Below are 12783 nucleotides of genomic sequence, written 5' to 3'. Positions count from 1 at the left end.
GTGGTCCGAGGAGAACAGATGGGAGTCCCCAAAGACGATTCAAATAATATCATGTAGCCCCTGAGCACAGCCTAGAGTTCTAGGATCGGAAGGGGTTATTACTAGTACAGAAATAAGATTTCAACCATAGACAAACCTTGGATCTTATTCGTTTGACTTTCAAGTTGCGCGACGGCCGTCGTAATCCCGCATTCGCGGTCATCGCGCAAACTCGGGGCGCATCGGTTTTGGGCGGCTGCGGTGGAGAGAGATGCGGACCGCTGCATGAATGACATGCACCTTCAATTTACACCATCGTAGACGGCAGTTAAGCCGAGCGATAGCCTCCGCATACGAATCACGGCTTCTCACCGTGCTCCAAGTCATGCATACGGGATGGATGTCCGGCGTCTCATCAAGGACATTGTTGATTGTCGAGGTCGGGTCCCATTTACGCCCGTGATCCCATCGGCTGCTACCGTCACTCGAGCATGTCGGAGGAGGAAGTGCAGATCGTCCGCGGCCCTTGCACATGTCCCTCGGGTTCAACCTTTCGTATCGCCAGACAGCCCTTGCACACCGAGACCTGACTTTCGAGAATCCGTGCCCAGTTTCGACGAACAGGATCACGTCTTTCCATTTGACCATGCTTCCGAACCCGCCAGGACCGCGATGGAATCCATTTTCCTGCTGGCCTGGGCCTTTTGGGTCACTTTGCAGCGGAGCCCTCCACCAACCCACACCCACAGACGGGATCCAGTCGGAGCCTCGGGCTTGGCCTACAGCGCGGTTTTCTGGTGCTGTTGTCCTCGGGGAGGGGCCAACCTCCGTCATCCAACCCCGGTAGTACACGGCGGCGATGTCCAGTGAACATCCTCGTCTTCCTGCATCTGAGACCCAGTGGACCTCTCTGGACTGTTCAAGTAATCGGTGGCCTCAGGCCGTCTGTACTAGCTGAGAGGTGGGCGAGGTGGGCGCACGGTGGGCACAGGCTACCTCCGTGCACGAGGAAGCGGAGTGGTCATCCCGCAGTGCGGCGTCCGCCCCTGACATCACCACCTCTTCTGCACGCCACCGACTCTTGTCTTGTTTTCTTTGGTTCTGTGGTCAACCTCCTCTCTCTTTCCTCGAACCTGGCTGAGGTGTGTATTGATGCGATTAGAAGATTTACGGGAATCGGGGGAGGCAACTCTACGCAACATGGCTATGGTTATTTGTACTTTTCTCCCTGGACTCGCGCGCCCTCCTGTGCCTCACTCCGGCGTGAGGATGATCAGTTGCACCGGGTTCGATTCGCCAACCAGATTCCACGAAACGGTGTGATCACGTGATCGGATCCAAGCACGTGCGAAACATGGGTACCTGCGGAAGCTTCACGCGGAGTCCAATGACGTCTCAGGACTTGACCCGCGACTGGCCGCGTCTTGAAACCCGTCCGAGACTCCCCGGACGGGAATGCTGGAGTGAAGGCAGGCCAAGACGGGCTGAAAAGATTTCTTGCGCTACCTCATTGCGGTGGTCTCGTCCGAAAGTGGTTATCGGCCAGAGTCCACCTGGAGCAACGACCGGAGGAGAAATGGGTAACGTCGAAACTCTGATATCGAAATGGTTGAATTGTTGACCAGGCGAATGCCAGCCTCTTCGACCACGTCCACGCAGAGTGAAAGCTGCTTAATCACAGCCAGTTTGAGACCAGAGCTTCTTCTCCGCATATTACGTACGTCCATGCATACAGGAACCCGAACAACTTGCAGTGTTTCCAATCAACATCCGTAGTCGACATTGTCGCGTTGGACTTGCTTGGATTGGCAAGGTGTCAGGATCCACGATGGGCTTCGTGTATAGACTACTGTAGAGTCCCAGGTTTAGAGCCCACACGCGACCTTACTTCCCGGCTTTCTCATGACCCAGTCGGACCAATCCCCCTTTCCTGCCATTTCAATGGACGATTGAGGAAACAAACTTTTCTCGATTCGGACTTTCTCACAGCCCTCGTGGCCACCAGTCGAATTTTGGGCTTCGGGCTGAACCGAACGGTTGTCATGATTGGTGCGGTCGCAGTGACCCTCTTGCAATCCTGCACCGAGAGAGCAAGAAGAGACGAAAAGGGGACAGAACCGCCGGCAGGGGGGCAATAATAATGTTGGTTCAGAATCCAGATGCAGTTTGCTCCTGGAAACGTTCCGTTCATCAGCGCCCCTTGGTTGAGCCTCGGCTGCAACGATTGGTGAAGAATAGTGTTATTCAAGTCAACCATTGATGGCAGTTTCAGCGACGAAGATGCAAGTCGATAATTTGCCAATCTGAACTTCTCTTTCCCATCTCATCCTTCATCTGGATCATACAGTGGCCACTGCCGAGCTCTATCCGCCTCTCATCAACGAGTCATTGACTATCGTAGAGAGTCTGCCACCACGTGCTGCAGGAATGCACGGGATACGACGCGGTAAAAATCACACCCTCCGAGCTCACGAATCTCGTAGGGAGCATAGAGAATCTTCGAGAGTGCGCAACTATGCACTGTCTGTCTGTTGTCAGTACCCATGGGCAATTAAAGCAATAGGCAGACTGATGCCGTATGCATGTCGACGGGCCACCAATCTCACCCAAAAAGATTGGGAAGGAAAAAGAGTTTCCCTTGTTGAGCCTGGTTAATCCATTATTCCCGTCCTGGGGTTCCCGTTAAACGTACTTTGGCCAATGCCATTGGAAGCCTCCACGATTCTTCAGTCCAGCCCAGTGCCCAGTGCCCAGTGTCCACCATCCAAGAGTTTCATCCACCGCTCGGTCCGGGTTGGGCAGGAGTGGCCCCGACGGTGAGCGGGTGCGAACCGAGAAAAGAGTCTCTCTCTCATCAGAAACAGGCAGTCCACCCGCCTCCGCCGTCCTCCAGCGGTTTCCATCCAGAAACTCCACCGATGCCTCTTTCGCCTCGCCCTGACCCGCCGAGACCGTCTATCTTTCTTGCGGGTTGGACATATTCCTTTTCATTTTTTTCCTTTTCGATTTTTTTGCGGGTTGGCCTCAAAAGAGGCTATCACGCCCAATCGTTGCTAAAAATTCTTGTCAATTTCCCCCCCCCCCCCCCCCCCCCCCCCCCCCCCCCCCCCCCCCCCCCCCCCCACCCCCCCCCCCCCCCCCCCCCCCCCCCCCCCTCCCCCTCCCTGTTTGCCTCGCCACCCGACGCGCGCAAGTCGAATTGGCTGCATATTCAATATACGCCGCGAAAAGAAGTCAATAGCAAAACCGATCAGGTTAGAGATCAGTACAGCGACCGTGGGAACCCCAAGCAGCATCGCGCATCGCTCCCCGAAGCGATCGGCCTCCACATCCTCCGAGACTCCACGAGATTGCTCCTCCGACCAACTTGCTGCCCCTCTCCCCCACGGTGGTTTCATCGCCTCGTCGAGTTCGACTGCTCGATCAGAATGCAGGCCGACGCATCGCGCCGCCTCTCCAAGGTTTCGGCCTCCCGGGTCGAAGCCGGCACAAGCAACGGCAATGCGGATCGCACGCTCGAAGACCTCGGCTACAAGCCTGAGTTGCAGCGCAATCGCTCCATCTGGCAGGTCACCTTTATGTGCTTCATTCTCTCGTCTGTTCCTTACGGTCTATCCACGACGCTTTATTATCCGCTCATCGCTGGTGGCCCTGCCAACGTCATTTGGGGTTGGGTTTTGGTCTCCTTCCTGATTTTGTGTGTGGCCATCTCTCTCGCCGAGATTACTTCAGTGTATCCCACTGCTGGTGGCGTGTAAGTACCTGTCATCGTCCCGGGGCACGGTCGACCCATTCATCATCACGATCACAACGGAGAAGACCCCATCGTGGAGGCAATGAGACAATCACCATGGGCGCTGAGCTAACGTTGTGGCGCGGGCTTTCTCCAGGTACTATCAAACATTTGTCTTGTCCCCCTTGTGGTGTCGACGTGTCGCATCCTGGATTTGTGGGTGGTCTTATGTGGCCGGAAACATCACCATCACCCTCGCCGTTAATTTTGGTACCGCGCTCTTGTTCATCGGTTGTCTCAATGTCTTTGAGAAATCCCCCGGTGTGGGAATCACCGACGATTTTGGTGCCTGGCAGACTTTTCTGATCTTTTTGGCCATTACCCTGTTGACTCACGCTATCTCAGCCTTTGGCAACAAATGGCTGACCATGCTCGAGGTAAGATGATCTTCGTCTTCACATCCCATTTCTCTTGCGTTTCACCTTGGGGTCCCCCAGGCGCGCTGAGGGATTTTCTTTCTTTCTTTTGAATTTTTGTACCTGTTCGTCAGCTTGGTGCCCCTTCCCACTTCTCACCAGGGCTAGGTGGTGCTTTGTCTTTTGCTCGTGATAAACTTCTCATACCCTTCTTACGATGAGTGTACGCCGCTGACGACGATGACTCTTAATCGCAGACATTCGCCATTTTCTGGACTCTCGCTGGATTGATCACTATCGTGGTTTGTCTTCTCGCCATCGCCAAGGAAGGCCGTCGCGATGCGTCCTGGGTTTTCGGAAACTTTGAGCCTCAAGCGGGTTGGCCAGCGGGTTGGTCCTTCTTCATCGGCCTTTTGCAGGCGGCCTATGCCACCTCGGCCACCGGCATGATTATTTCGTATGTTTCACTTGCTCCTTTCGAGCCGAGTTCCCCTTCGTCACGAAACTTCCTACTAATTAGCCAATCTATCCGAGCAGACTCTGTGAGGAAGTTCGTGAACCGGCTGTGATGGTGCCCAAGGCCATGGTTGGTACTATTGTCATCAACTTCCTGGCCGGTCTCCTCTTCCTCATCCCCCTGTGCTTCGTGATGCCCGAGTTGAGCTTGATCATAAATTCTGCGCAGCCTACGCCCGTCATCTTCAAGTCCGCCATTGGCAATGCTGCCGGTGCCTTCTGTTTGACCATTCCGCTGCTCGTGCTCGGTTTGATCTGCGGTGTGGGCTGTGTCACGGCGACCTCGCGATGCACGTGGGCCTTTGCTCGCGATGGCGGTATTCCCGGCTCCGGCTGGTGGAAGACCGTAGACAAGAAGTTTGATATTCCCCTCAATGCCATGGCCCTGGGCATGGTGGTTGAAATCGCGCTCGGCCTCATTTACTTTGGGTCCACTGCCGCTTACAACGCCTTCTCCGGTGTCGGTGTCATTTTCTTGACCATGAGTTACGCCTGCCCCATTGCCGTTTCCCTGCTATTCCGCCGTCGGGAGGATGTTCAAAATGGTAAATTCAACTTTGGTATCATCGGCCTGATCGCAAATGTGTTCGCTCTTGGTACGTTGTGCTCTATACTCATCAATCCCTCCGGTCTTTTGTTTTGCTGATCAGTCTCTGTCCCGACGCAGGCTGGAGTTTGTTAGCCATTCCCTTGTTCTGCATGCCCACCACCAAGGAGGTCACCAAAGAAACCATGAACTATGCCTCGGTGGTGTTCTTCGGCTTTGTTATCATTGCTGCGGTGTGGTACGCGGTCTGGGGTCTCAAAAACTATCGCGGTCCCCCCACGGACGCGGTTCATCATGACGACTCGTCCATCACTCCCTCGTCTCGCGAGACGAGCGAGGTCGCTCGAAAAAGTCATGATATTGCAGGAAAGCCCAAATCCCCTTGATCGGATCCCGCTGATTTCCGACGCGCCCCTTCATCCCTTCGCCCGCCCCACGACCGCCCTGCTGGACCTTTTTATATTTCGTCATTGGTTCTCATCTCTCCGCCTCTCTCTCGACCGCAACTGCTCTAAATCCCAGCATCACTTCGGCCGTTTTGACTGACATGAGGTTGCCCCCACCCGTTTGACCGTCATCGGCTCTCTCACCAGACCAACAGTCACGAGTAACCCAAAGCGGCCATCCAAACTCCCCACGCGCTTCCGACCCGTGTTGCCCTTCGTTTTGACCGGCAATTCTTCGCCCGCGCGAGTGCCGGTGTCTTTCCCAAGCGGTCCTGTCCTTCGCCCGGTCCAGATTCCTCTCCTCATGATTCTCTCCTCCGTGCGCGCATAATCCGTCCCGAGCAGTTTTCCGAGCAGTTTTCCACGCCATTGCGGTCATCAACACCCTGCCCTGATGCGCCAAGTTCGAATCCGTAAACCCATGACGATTCCCAACGGCTTCCCATTTTATTTATTGGTGGTCGTTCTTGTTCCCGTTGTCCTTTTCCTGTCGCTCAACCCATGATTCCCTAAAGTGTACATACGCATAGGCGTTCTAGCTGCGGTTCTTGTCTCGAGTCTCATCACCGCTCTCTCTGGAGTCGTATGGTGGACCACGTATGGCAAAATAGTATCTTCTTCCGTTTTGGATATACGATTCCTTCACTTAGACAAGCAGTCGGTGTCATTGCACCATAGTCGGCTCATCCGCTCGAGTTCCACACGTCTGGGACGATGATCCATCCTAGTGAATTGGTCAATAGACTAGCCCTCGAGTTGGAACGTGGAATATAGAGAGACCTCTTCATGCCGAACGCCAGCCGGTCACCTGCAGGGTATACGCAGACGTCTTCGAAAACCCTCAAGTCGGGAGGTGCTCTCCTCCACCCTTCACTCGTCCTCGAGATCACTTGCTAAATGCGATCTGTGGACATTGATAGATGTGTGTATTTCAGGTGGCGACCAGACCGAGTAACCCGAGACCACTTCAATCGGAGATGACTCCCGCCCTGCTCGCTCCATCCACGGAATGTATTCCGTCTCCCCGCATCCACGACTGCCCGTCATTCGAGTCAAATTCCATGCCCGGGGAGAACAGATCTTGTCAAACTCGATCCCCTTCTTTGTATTCCATTTGATGTTCAACTAGGGACAAACATCACCGGACGAGTCAACGAGTGATACAAATGGGTTTTATGCCCCCCTTGACTGCCTTTGATCAATATAGATTGAATGGTAGTACTGGGGTAGAAATTGTATCCAACGCGGAATTCTCCAAGAGCAGAGCTCTCGTGCCGACGGATACGACGGGTCTTTGTCTGGGGGGTGGTAGACAAGACGGCAGTCATGCGGAAGGCTGGCAGAGTATTTTGTCATACGTAGAAGATTTCGTCATACTTTGCATTTGATACGCATGCTCATCAATTCCATCTGAATTAAGTTCCTGATTCTCTGTGAGCCTGAGCTCTCCCCCTCCCCCGACTAGGCTTTTCAGATCGCAGCGACATGATTCGTCACCAGGCAGGTAAAGTCACTGGATCCGTAGTAAATCGTGTATCCATCGTCTGAAGTTTGACCGTAACTCAGGGTATCTCCGTACTGCCAGTACAGATCAGCAGCGACACCCTTGGTGTTAAGGGCCGTCTTCTGCCAGGCCGCCTCGATGGTGCAGTGGTCGGAAGGGTAGCCATACTCCTCAAACAAGCAGGGCTTACCCGCCGCAGCACAGGCGTCCCCGTGGGCTTTGACCCAGAGATTGCCCCAGTCACTGCTTGTGCCCCCTGTTGGAGAATTGAAACAAAAAGAGATTAGTCACAACTCCCAGCCGTTGTGAGATGGGGAGACTGAAGTCAAATGATGATCAAAAAACAGTTATTACTCACAGCTCGATGGGTACAGATGGAAAGTTCCAAAGTCAATGGTACTGATGCCCAGGTTCTTGGAAAAGTCCAGTCCCTCGGAGAAGCTGAAGGGGTAGCTTCCGTCAGACTCGGTCGTCAGGCCGAATCCCTCTGTCAAAGAGCAGGAAAAGGATCGTCAGTGGAAATATTCAGATTATGTAGACTGGAAGCAAAATAGCTGGCAGAGCATTCTCTCTGGGGTTTCTTCAGTCGGACGCGAGCTGGACTTACCATCGCCAATGGTGACCATGTGCTTCGGGTCGAGTGATTTGATATATTGGCTAGTCGCCTTGACCCAGTCATAGATGACGGAGGTGTCGCAGCCCTTGCAGCGAGGCTCATTGGCCAACTCCCACGCAAAGACGGCCGGAGATGAGATGTACCGCGAAACCACAGCCTTGATGTAGTTTTTGTAGGCGGTCTGCGCCGCGGTGTTGGTGTACCAGGTGGTCGCACTGCCGCCAAAAGCGTTGACGTACGCGTTAATACCACCGTAATCGGACCAATTGTTCACAAAGTTGATGATGAGCTTGATGCCGTGTTTCTCGGCCGAGGAGACGACATAATCAAGACGCTGCAGGCCATCGGCACCGGTGTTGATGGTGGCGCTGCCGCCCGCAAGATGCTGGAACCAGACGGTGCCGGCGGAGGGGATCGTGTTGACATCGTTGAATCCCCAGACGCGCAGAATGCGCAGCCCCGAGGAGCTCAGGTGTTGCATGACCAAGTCGACGTCGGCATTGTTGGTCAGGAAGCCAATCCAGTACGAGTTGGATCCGGCAAAGTAGCTCGTCTCGCCATCGATGGTGAAGTTGAGACCGTTGGTGTGAGCGAAGCCGGTGGAGGTTGATATCGGACCCGAGGTGGTTGTCGTCGTCTTGGTTGGCGCAGTCGTTGTCGACTTGACCGATGTGGTGGTCACCGTTGTCTTGGCGGTGGTGGTGGTCGTGGTGGTGGTTGTCGCGCCACCCGATCCTGTTCCTATCGGACCGCAACGGGTCAGTGGTACTGGGCATCATCTGTGTTTCTTCATGGCAAGACACAACATACCTGGCAAGCATTGACTGTACCAGTCATTCTGGTATTGACAGGTGTATGGAGACTGGCACGTTGTGCTGCCCGACCATCCTTTTCCGCCACACTGGCCATATTCCGCCACCTGAGCTGATGCCAGCCCGGCCAACAGCAAGATCGCCGATGAGTACAACATGAGGCAATGTGAAATTGAGAACACGGTCGTCTGAGTCAATCCCAATGTCATTTCATTGCTCTCCTTTTACGGATTGACTCAATTTATATACTTTGCGTCCTCACTTGCGGAGAAGGAGTCGCTGCCTCGCATCCATCTTCATCCATCGCTCCAAGGGGGGTCAGACGCGGAGGGTGTCCCGTTATGGAAAAGGGGAGATTCCGCCTGATGCTGCGCTCCGGTGGACGATAGCAATGCTGATGGACCGCCATTCAACTTGACTTCCTCGCTTCCGACCGTGTTATTTCAGGAACTAAAGTGGAGCAAAAAGCGTCAAGATGGAGCAACCACCACTCTCCTTGGGCGAGAAGGCCTGATGCAGCACAGGGATCGATGGAGTTCTGGAGTTGTGACGAATTGCAGCAGGACCTCCACGCCCGTCGCAGATTGATGAATCTGGGGCGGTCCGTCGGGAATATCTCCAGCCCACCAATCGACCACCGCTGGGAGGAGAACCTCTGGGAACATGAGATTGACAATCTGCAGCGTGGAATCTGGGGAAATTCTGCACAAACGAAAATACGGGGGCGGGGGAACTTGACACGGATCCACCGTGGCAGGGCCCGAGAGGAATTCGAGGGGAGTCTCGCATCGCCACGGGGTTGTGACTGTCTCTCGTCTGCACGGGACTCGATGCAGTGGACTGGACAGTTTTAGCAGGTCGACTGGATCTCACATCACCATGCATTCTGCTTCTCGGCCAATCACTCTATTTTCCTTTGGTCCAGTCGGGTGACATCGGTCGGATCCGGCTTAGCCGCCCTCGACGGTGGCACACGGGGAAAGGACGGCGGACAGACGCTTGCCTGGTCTGGCAAAGGAAGAAAAAGATTCATCCCGTGACGGCTTGGGGCCGGCAGTCATGAAGAGCAGAAATATTCTCCGTGTGGTTCGGATCGAGGATCGAGACGAGTGGATCAACAGCGCGCACCTCCGGCAGACTTGGCCAGTCCGTAGCCGACACGGCCAACGGCAAGAGGGGAGCTGCATCGAGGGCGTGAAGGTTACCCAGCATTCATCGAGGAATCTTCATGATCGTTGGATGTCCGGCAGCTCCCTCGCAGGTAGTCTGGGAAGGTTGCCAAGGCTGGTGAATGGGATCTTACCAAAAGGGCTGGGTTCACCCGGAACTCTTGTTCCGCGTCGACCGTCTCCGACGCGTGGAGGTGCTTTTCTTTTTTAAGATGGCTTTGCCCGAACATCACGATGAAGCCTTATTCTCTGGCCTCTACAGTCTCATGCGCTTGGATGTCTCTCATTGTACCCAGTGCACCATCCTTTGGCTACAACGCATGAAGGGATGAGAACGAGGAGAGAGATGAAGCAAGCTGGGCTTGTCATTTAGCCTGCGCATTTGCTAGATCAGATACAACACACGCGCTATGCTGGTTTCGATTGTCACATTTGACGTCGATCCTGCCTGAAACTGCTCGGAGGGTGATCGAGTCGAGTTGGGTGGTCTACGGTAGGAGGCGGCCAGAAAGGAAAGAGGTGTCCAACCTTTCTGAGAGATAGAATTGTATAGATCGATCAAAGATGGATAGAACCGGATGTCTGCGTGCTCCGTCTCTAAAGTCCGACCGTACGCACATCCAGACCGCAGAGGACCCGATGCATTGGTCGGATCTCAAAGCGAGTCTTCCACCAAGCTTCCACCTCGCAGATCCGGTACCGACAGTCGCGCGTTCGCGAAGAAGAGTCATCAAATCATGGAAAGACCGCTTCTCAAGTCTACGAAGCGGAATATTAAATATCCTGCTGGTATTCTCTATCTAGACATGGTCACGACTCTTCGGCGTCGGGCGCTTTCATTCACGCCTCCCAAACAAGACATTCATTTTTTCCCTCAAAATCAAGACCACTCACAAATTCATCTCTGTGCATAAGTCTTCGTTTTAATTTACTCATCTTCATGGTGATATGCTTTACAACCTTGCTGATTGTAAGTCAAGTCTTTGGATTTCTCCACGGTCGACATCTGCACCGGAATTATTTGCTTCAACTGGTGGAATGCCGATACCACTCGAGACTGAATCCCAGTTGCTCAGGCTCTCCCCTAGAAAGCATCTGCAGAAGTCCACGCTTCTCCAGGTTCTGACAAAGAGTTTTTTTTTCGAAAAGAAATCTGCTAAGCTATGTGGTCCGATACCACCGCTAGAGCCATCTGATTCTCTACCAGTAGCATCTTCAGGCTTGATTGCCTCTCTAGTGCGACAAAGCACGAATACCCACCAAGATCTGAAGTGTTGCCATAAATCGCGAATGACACGGCCTATCACCATACGCCATTGCGGGATGGATATTGTTTCGGCTTCGGCAAGTCTCCAGTTGCTTCTCCCCGGAAGGAGCGTCTCTGTGTATGCGGCCAAATCCGCAATCGTGGCATATTTGTTGTGCCAACATTTGGTAATAAGGTCGTCAATTAGCGGATCACTATCTAAGTTTGAAAAATTGCATGTTCTGCAGTAACTCCACAACTTTGCGTCCATGCTGTTTAGGATCCTCGGTAAGACGTCGATCTCCATAGACCTCAAAGCCGTAGTTGATGAGGTAGTATAAGGAGTCTAAAGCGAATTGTTCGGTTCGAGGACCTAGGAAACCGGAGCTCCTAGACAAAGGAAATGCCAGAGAGATGAGCAGAGTGAAGAAAAGGGGGCCAAGGGAGGTTGTTACAGCCCAGCCGCATCACATAATAAGGTCCGATGGGCTGCCGTAGTGATGCTGCGTATGTTGCAGCTGCCGCCCGCCGTACCACCGGACTTGGCTGCACCAGACAATAATATTCTCTTGAATGTCTGCAAAGAGACCACTCTTTCATAGTCGTACGATCCTTCCATGTATCCTTCCGACTGCCTACAACCAAGTCCCCAATACCACGCTCTAGCTTACCCTCAGACTATCCGATTTGGTTGCCAAGGAAAGCATGGCTTTTCATAGATGCTCATCTTCCCGCAGCTCATGTCTTGGGCTGCTATCTATCTCAAACTGAAACTGCAGAGGGCATGGGATGAAATTTGTCATGCGCAACCCTAGCGGGCGGCGCAAGCATTCTTTGAAGGATGGGGGGATTACTACCCTTTTTAAGTAGCCTTGCCTCACATGCAAAGTCATGAATATCCAAGGCTATCTAACGAGGATGTTGTGAATCGCGAACTTGAAAGTAGTCTCGAACTTTGGGAGAAGGCCCGTGACGTCCACGATCTGATTGGAGTAGAATGTGAATTTGAATCACGGGACCACCTGCTGACGGGGGCAAACCGCAACAGACAAACGCGTGACGTGGAGAGGAGCAGACTGTCGAAGCGCGAGAACTCACTTGAAAGGACTTGAACCAATCTTGGCTTCGTTGGGGGCCCGAGACTCAACCTTGAAATACGGTAAGCGTGAGCCAGGTCACCTGTGAGGCAGGTATCTCATGGGAGTAGGGTGAGTAGAGAATTATGAATCAGACCCAGGCGGAAACGAATCAGCCCCCACCGCTTTTCGGTGAGCTCGTAGCCTTTGATGGTTGTGATGTGGAATTTTTCCAGATGGATTGACAGAGGAGAACGGGCCAACTTAGTCACCTTGGCTTTGAAGCCAGAAGCTTATGTTCCGTGACGTTGTCAGGCACCAGTCGCGGGTGTGGCGCCGCCACAAATGATTGAGCCGCGATTGGAAAACCTGAAGATTCCTCGAGACCATGATACGTTTGATGTGGGCCAGGGACGGAAAACGAGGAGGGCAGTCATCATCTTCGTGACTTTCATATGCTGATATTAAATTATCGGTATTTCATGAAGTCGAGTTGCAGCAACACATACGTAGAACAACAATGTCGAGTCAAGCAGCGCCTTACATCGAAATCGGGGGCGATCAGAACAATCGCACAGCTCCTGGGGCTCTCGTTGGCGAGGTGGATCAGTCAATGAATTGATGTTGGTGCCTGCACGCGCCCCAGAAATCCACTCTGTGCCATCCTTTACTGATGAAAGGACAGAGTTTGCAAGCTTTGAGTAATGTATCTCCCTCTCGGAA

General features: G+C 53.4%; 3 protein-coding genes across 3 annotated transcripts; 1 reads left to right on the top strand and 2 right to left on the bottom strand.

The window, feature by feature from the left end:
* Positions 1–198: 198 nt before the first annotated feature.
* POX_b01948 (uncharacterized protein) lies at positions 199–2023 on the bottom strand (the record flags this gene model as incomplete). The annotated part of the gene is made up of 2 exons (XM_050110870.1): positions 199–894; positions 1967–2023. The coding sequence occupies 2 exons, from the start codon at positions 2021–2023 to the stop codon at positions 199–201; spliced, it is 753 nt and encodes a 250-aa protein (XP_049971216.1).
* A 1384-nt stretch (positions 2024–3407) lies between these two features.
* Positions 3408–5577, top strand: POX_b01947 (uncharacterized protein; the record flags this gene model as incomplete). The annotated part of the gene is made up of 5 exons (XM_050110869.1): positions 3408–3733; positions 3870–4149; positions 4386–4585; positions 4666–5240; positions 5312–5577. The coding sequence occupies 5 exons, from the start codon at positions 3408–3410 to the stop codon at positions 5575–5577; spliced, it is 1647 nt and encodes a 548-aa protein (XP_049971215.1).
* Positions 5578–7107: 1530 nt separating this feature from the next.
* POX_b01946 (putative mannan endo-1,4-beta-mannosidase F) lies at positions 7108–8727 on the bottom strand (the record flags this gene model as incomplete). The annotated part of the gene is made up of 4 exons (XM_050110868.1): positions 7108–7397; positions 7500–7628; positions 7749–8498; positions 8568–8727. The coding sequence occupies 4 exons, from the start codon at positions 8725–8727 to the stop codon at positions 7108–7110; spliced, it is 1329 nt and encodes a 442-aa protein (XP_049971214.1).
* Between the last annotated feature and the right edge of the window lie 4056 nt (positions 8728–12783).

Source organism: Penicillium oxalicum, chromosome II (assembly GCF_001723175.1).
Source record: "Penicillium oxalicum strain HP7-1 chromosome II, whole genome shotgun sequence".
NCBI lineage: Eukaryota > Fungi > Ascomycota > Eurotiomycetes > Eurotiales > Aspergillaceae > Penicillium > Penicillium oxalicum.
This window is presented reverse-complemented; position numbering and strand designations above follow the sequence as displayed.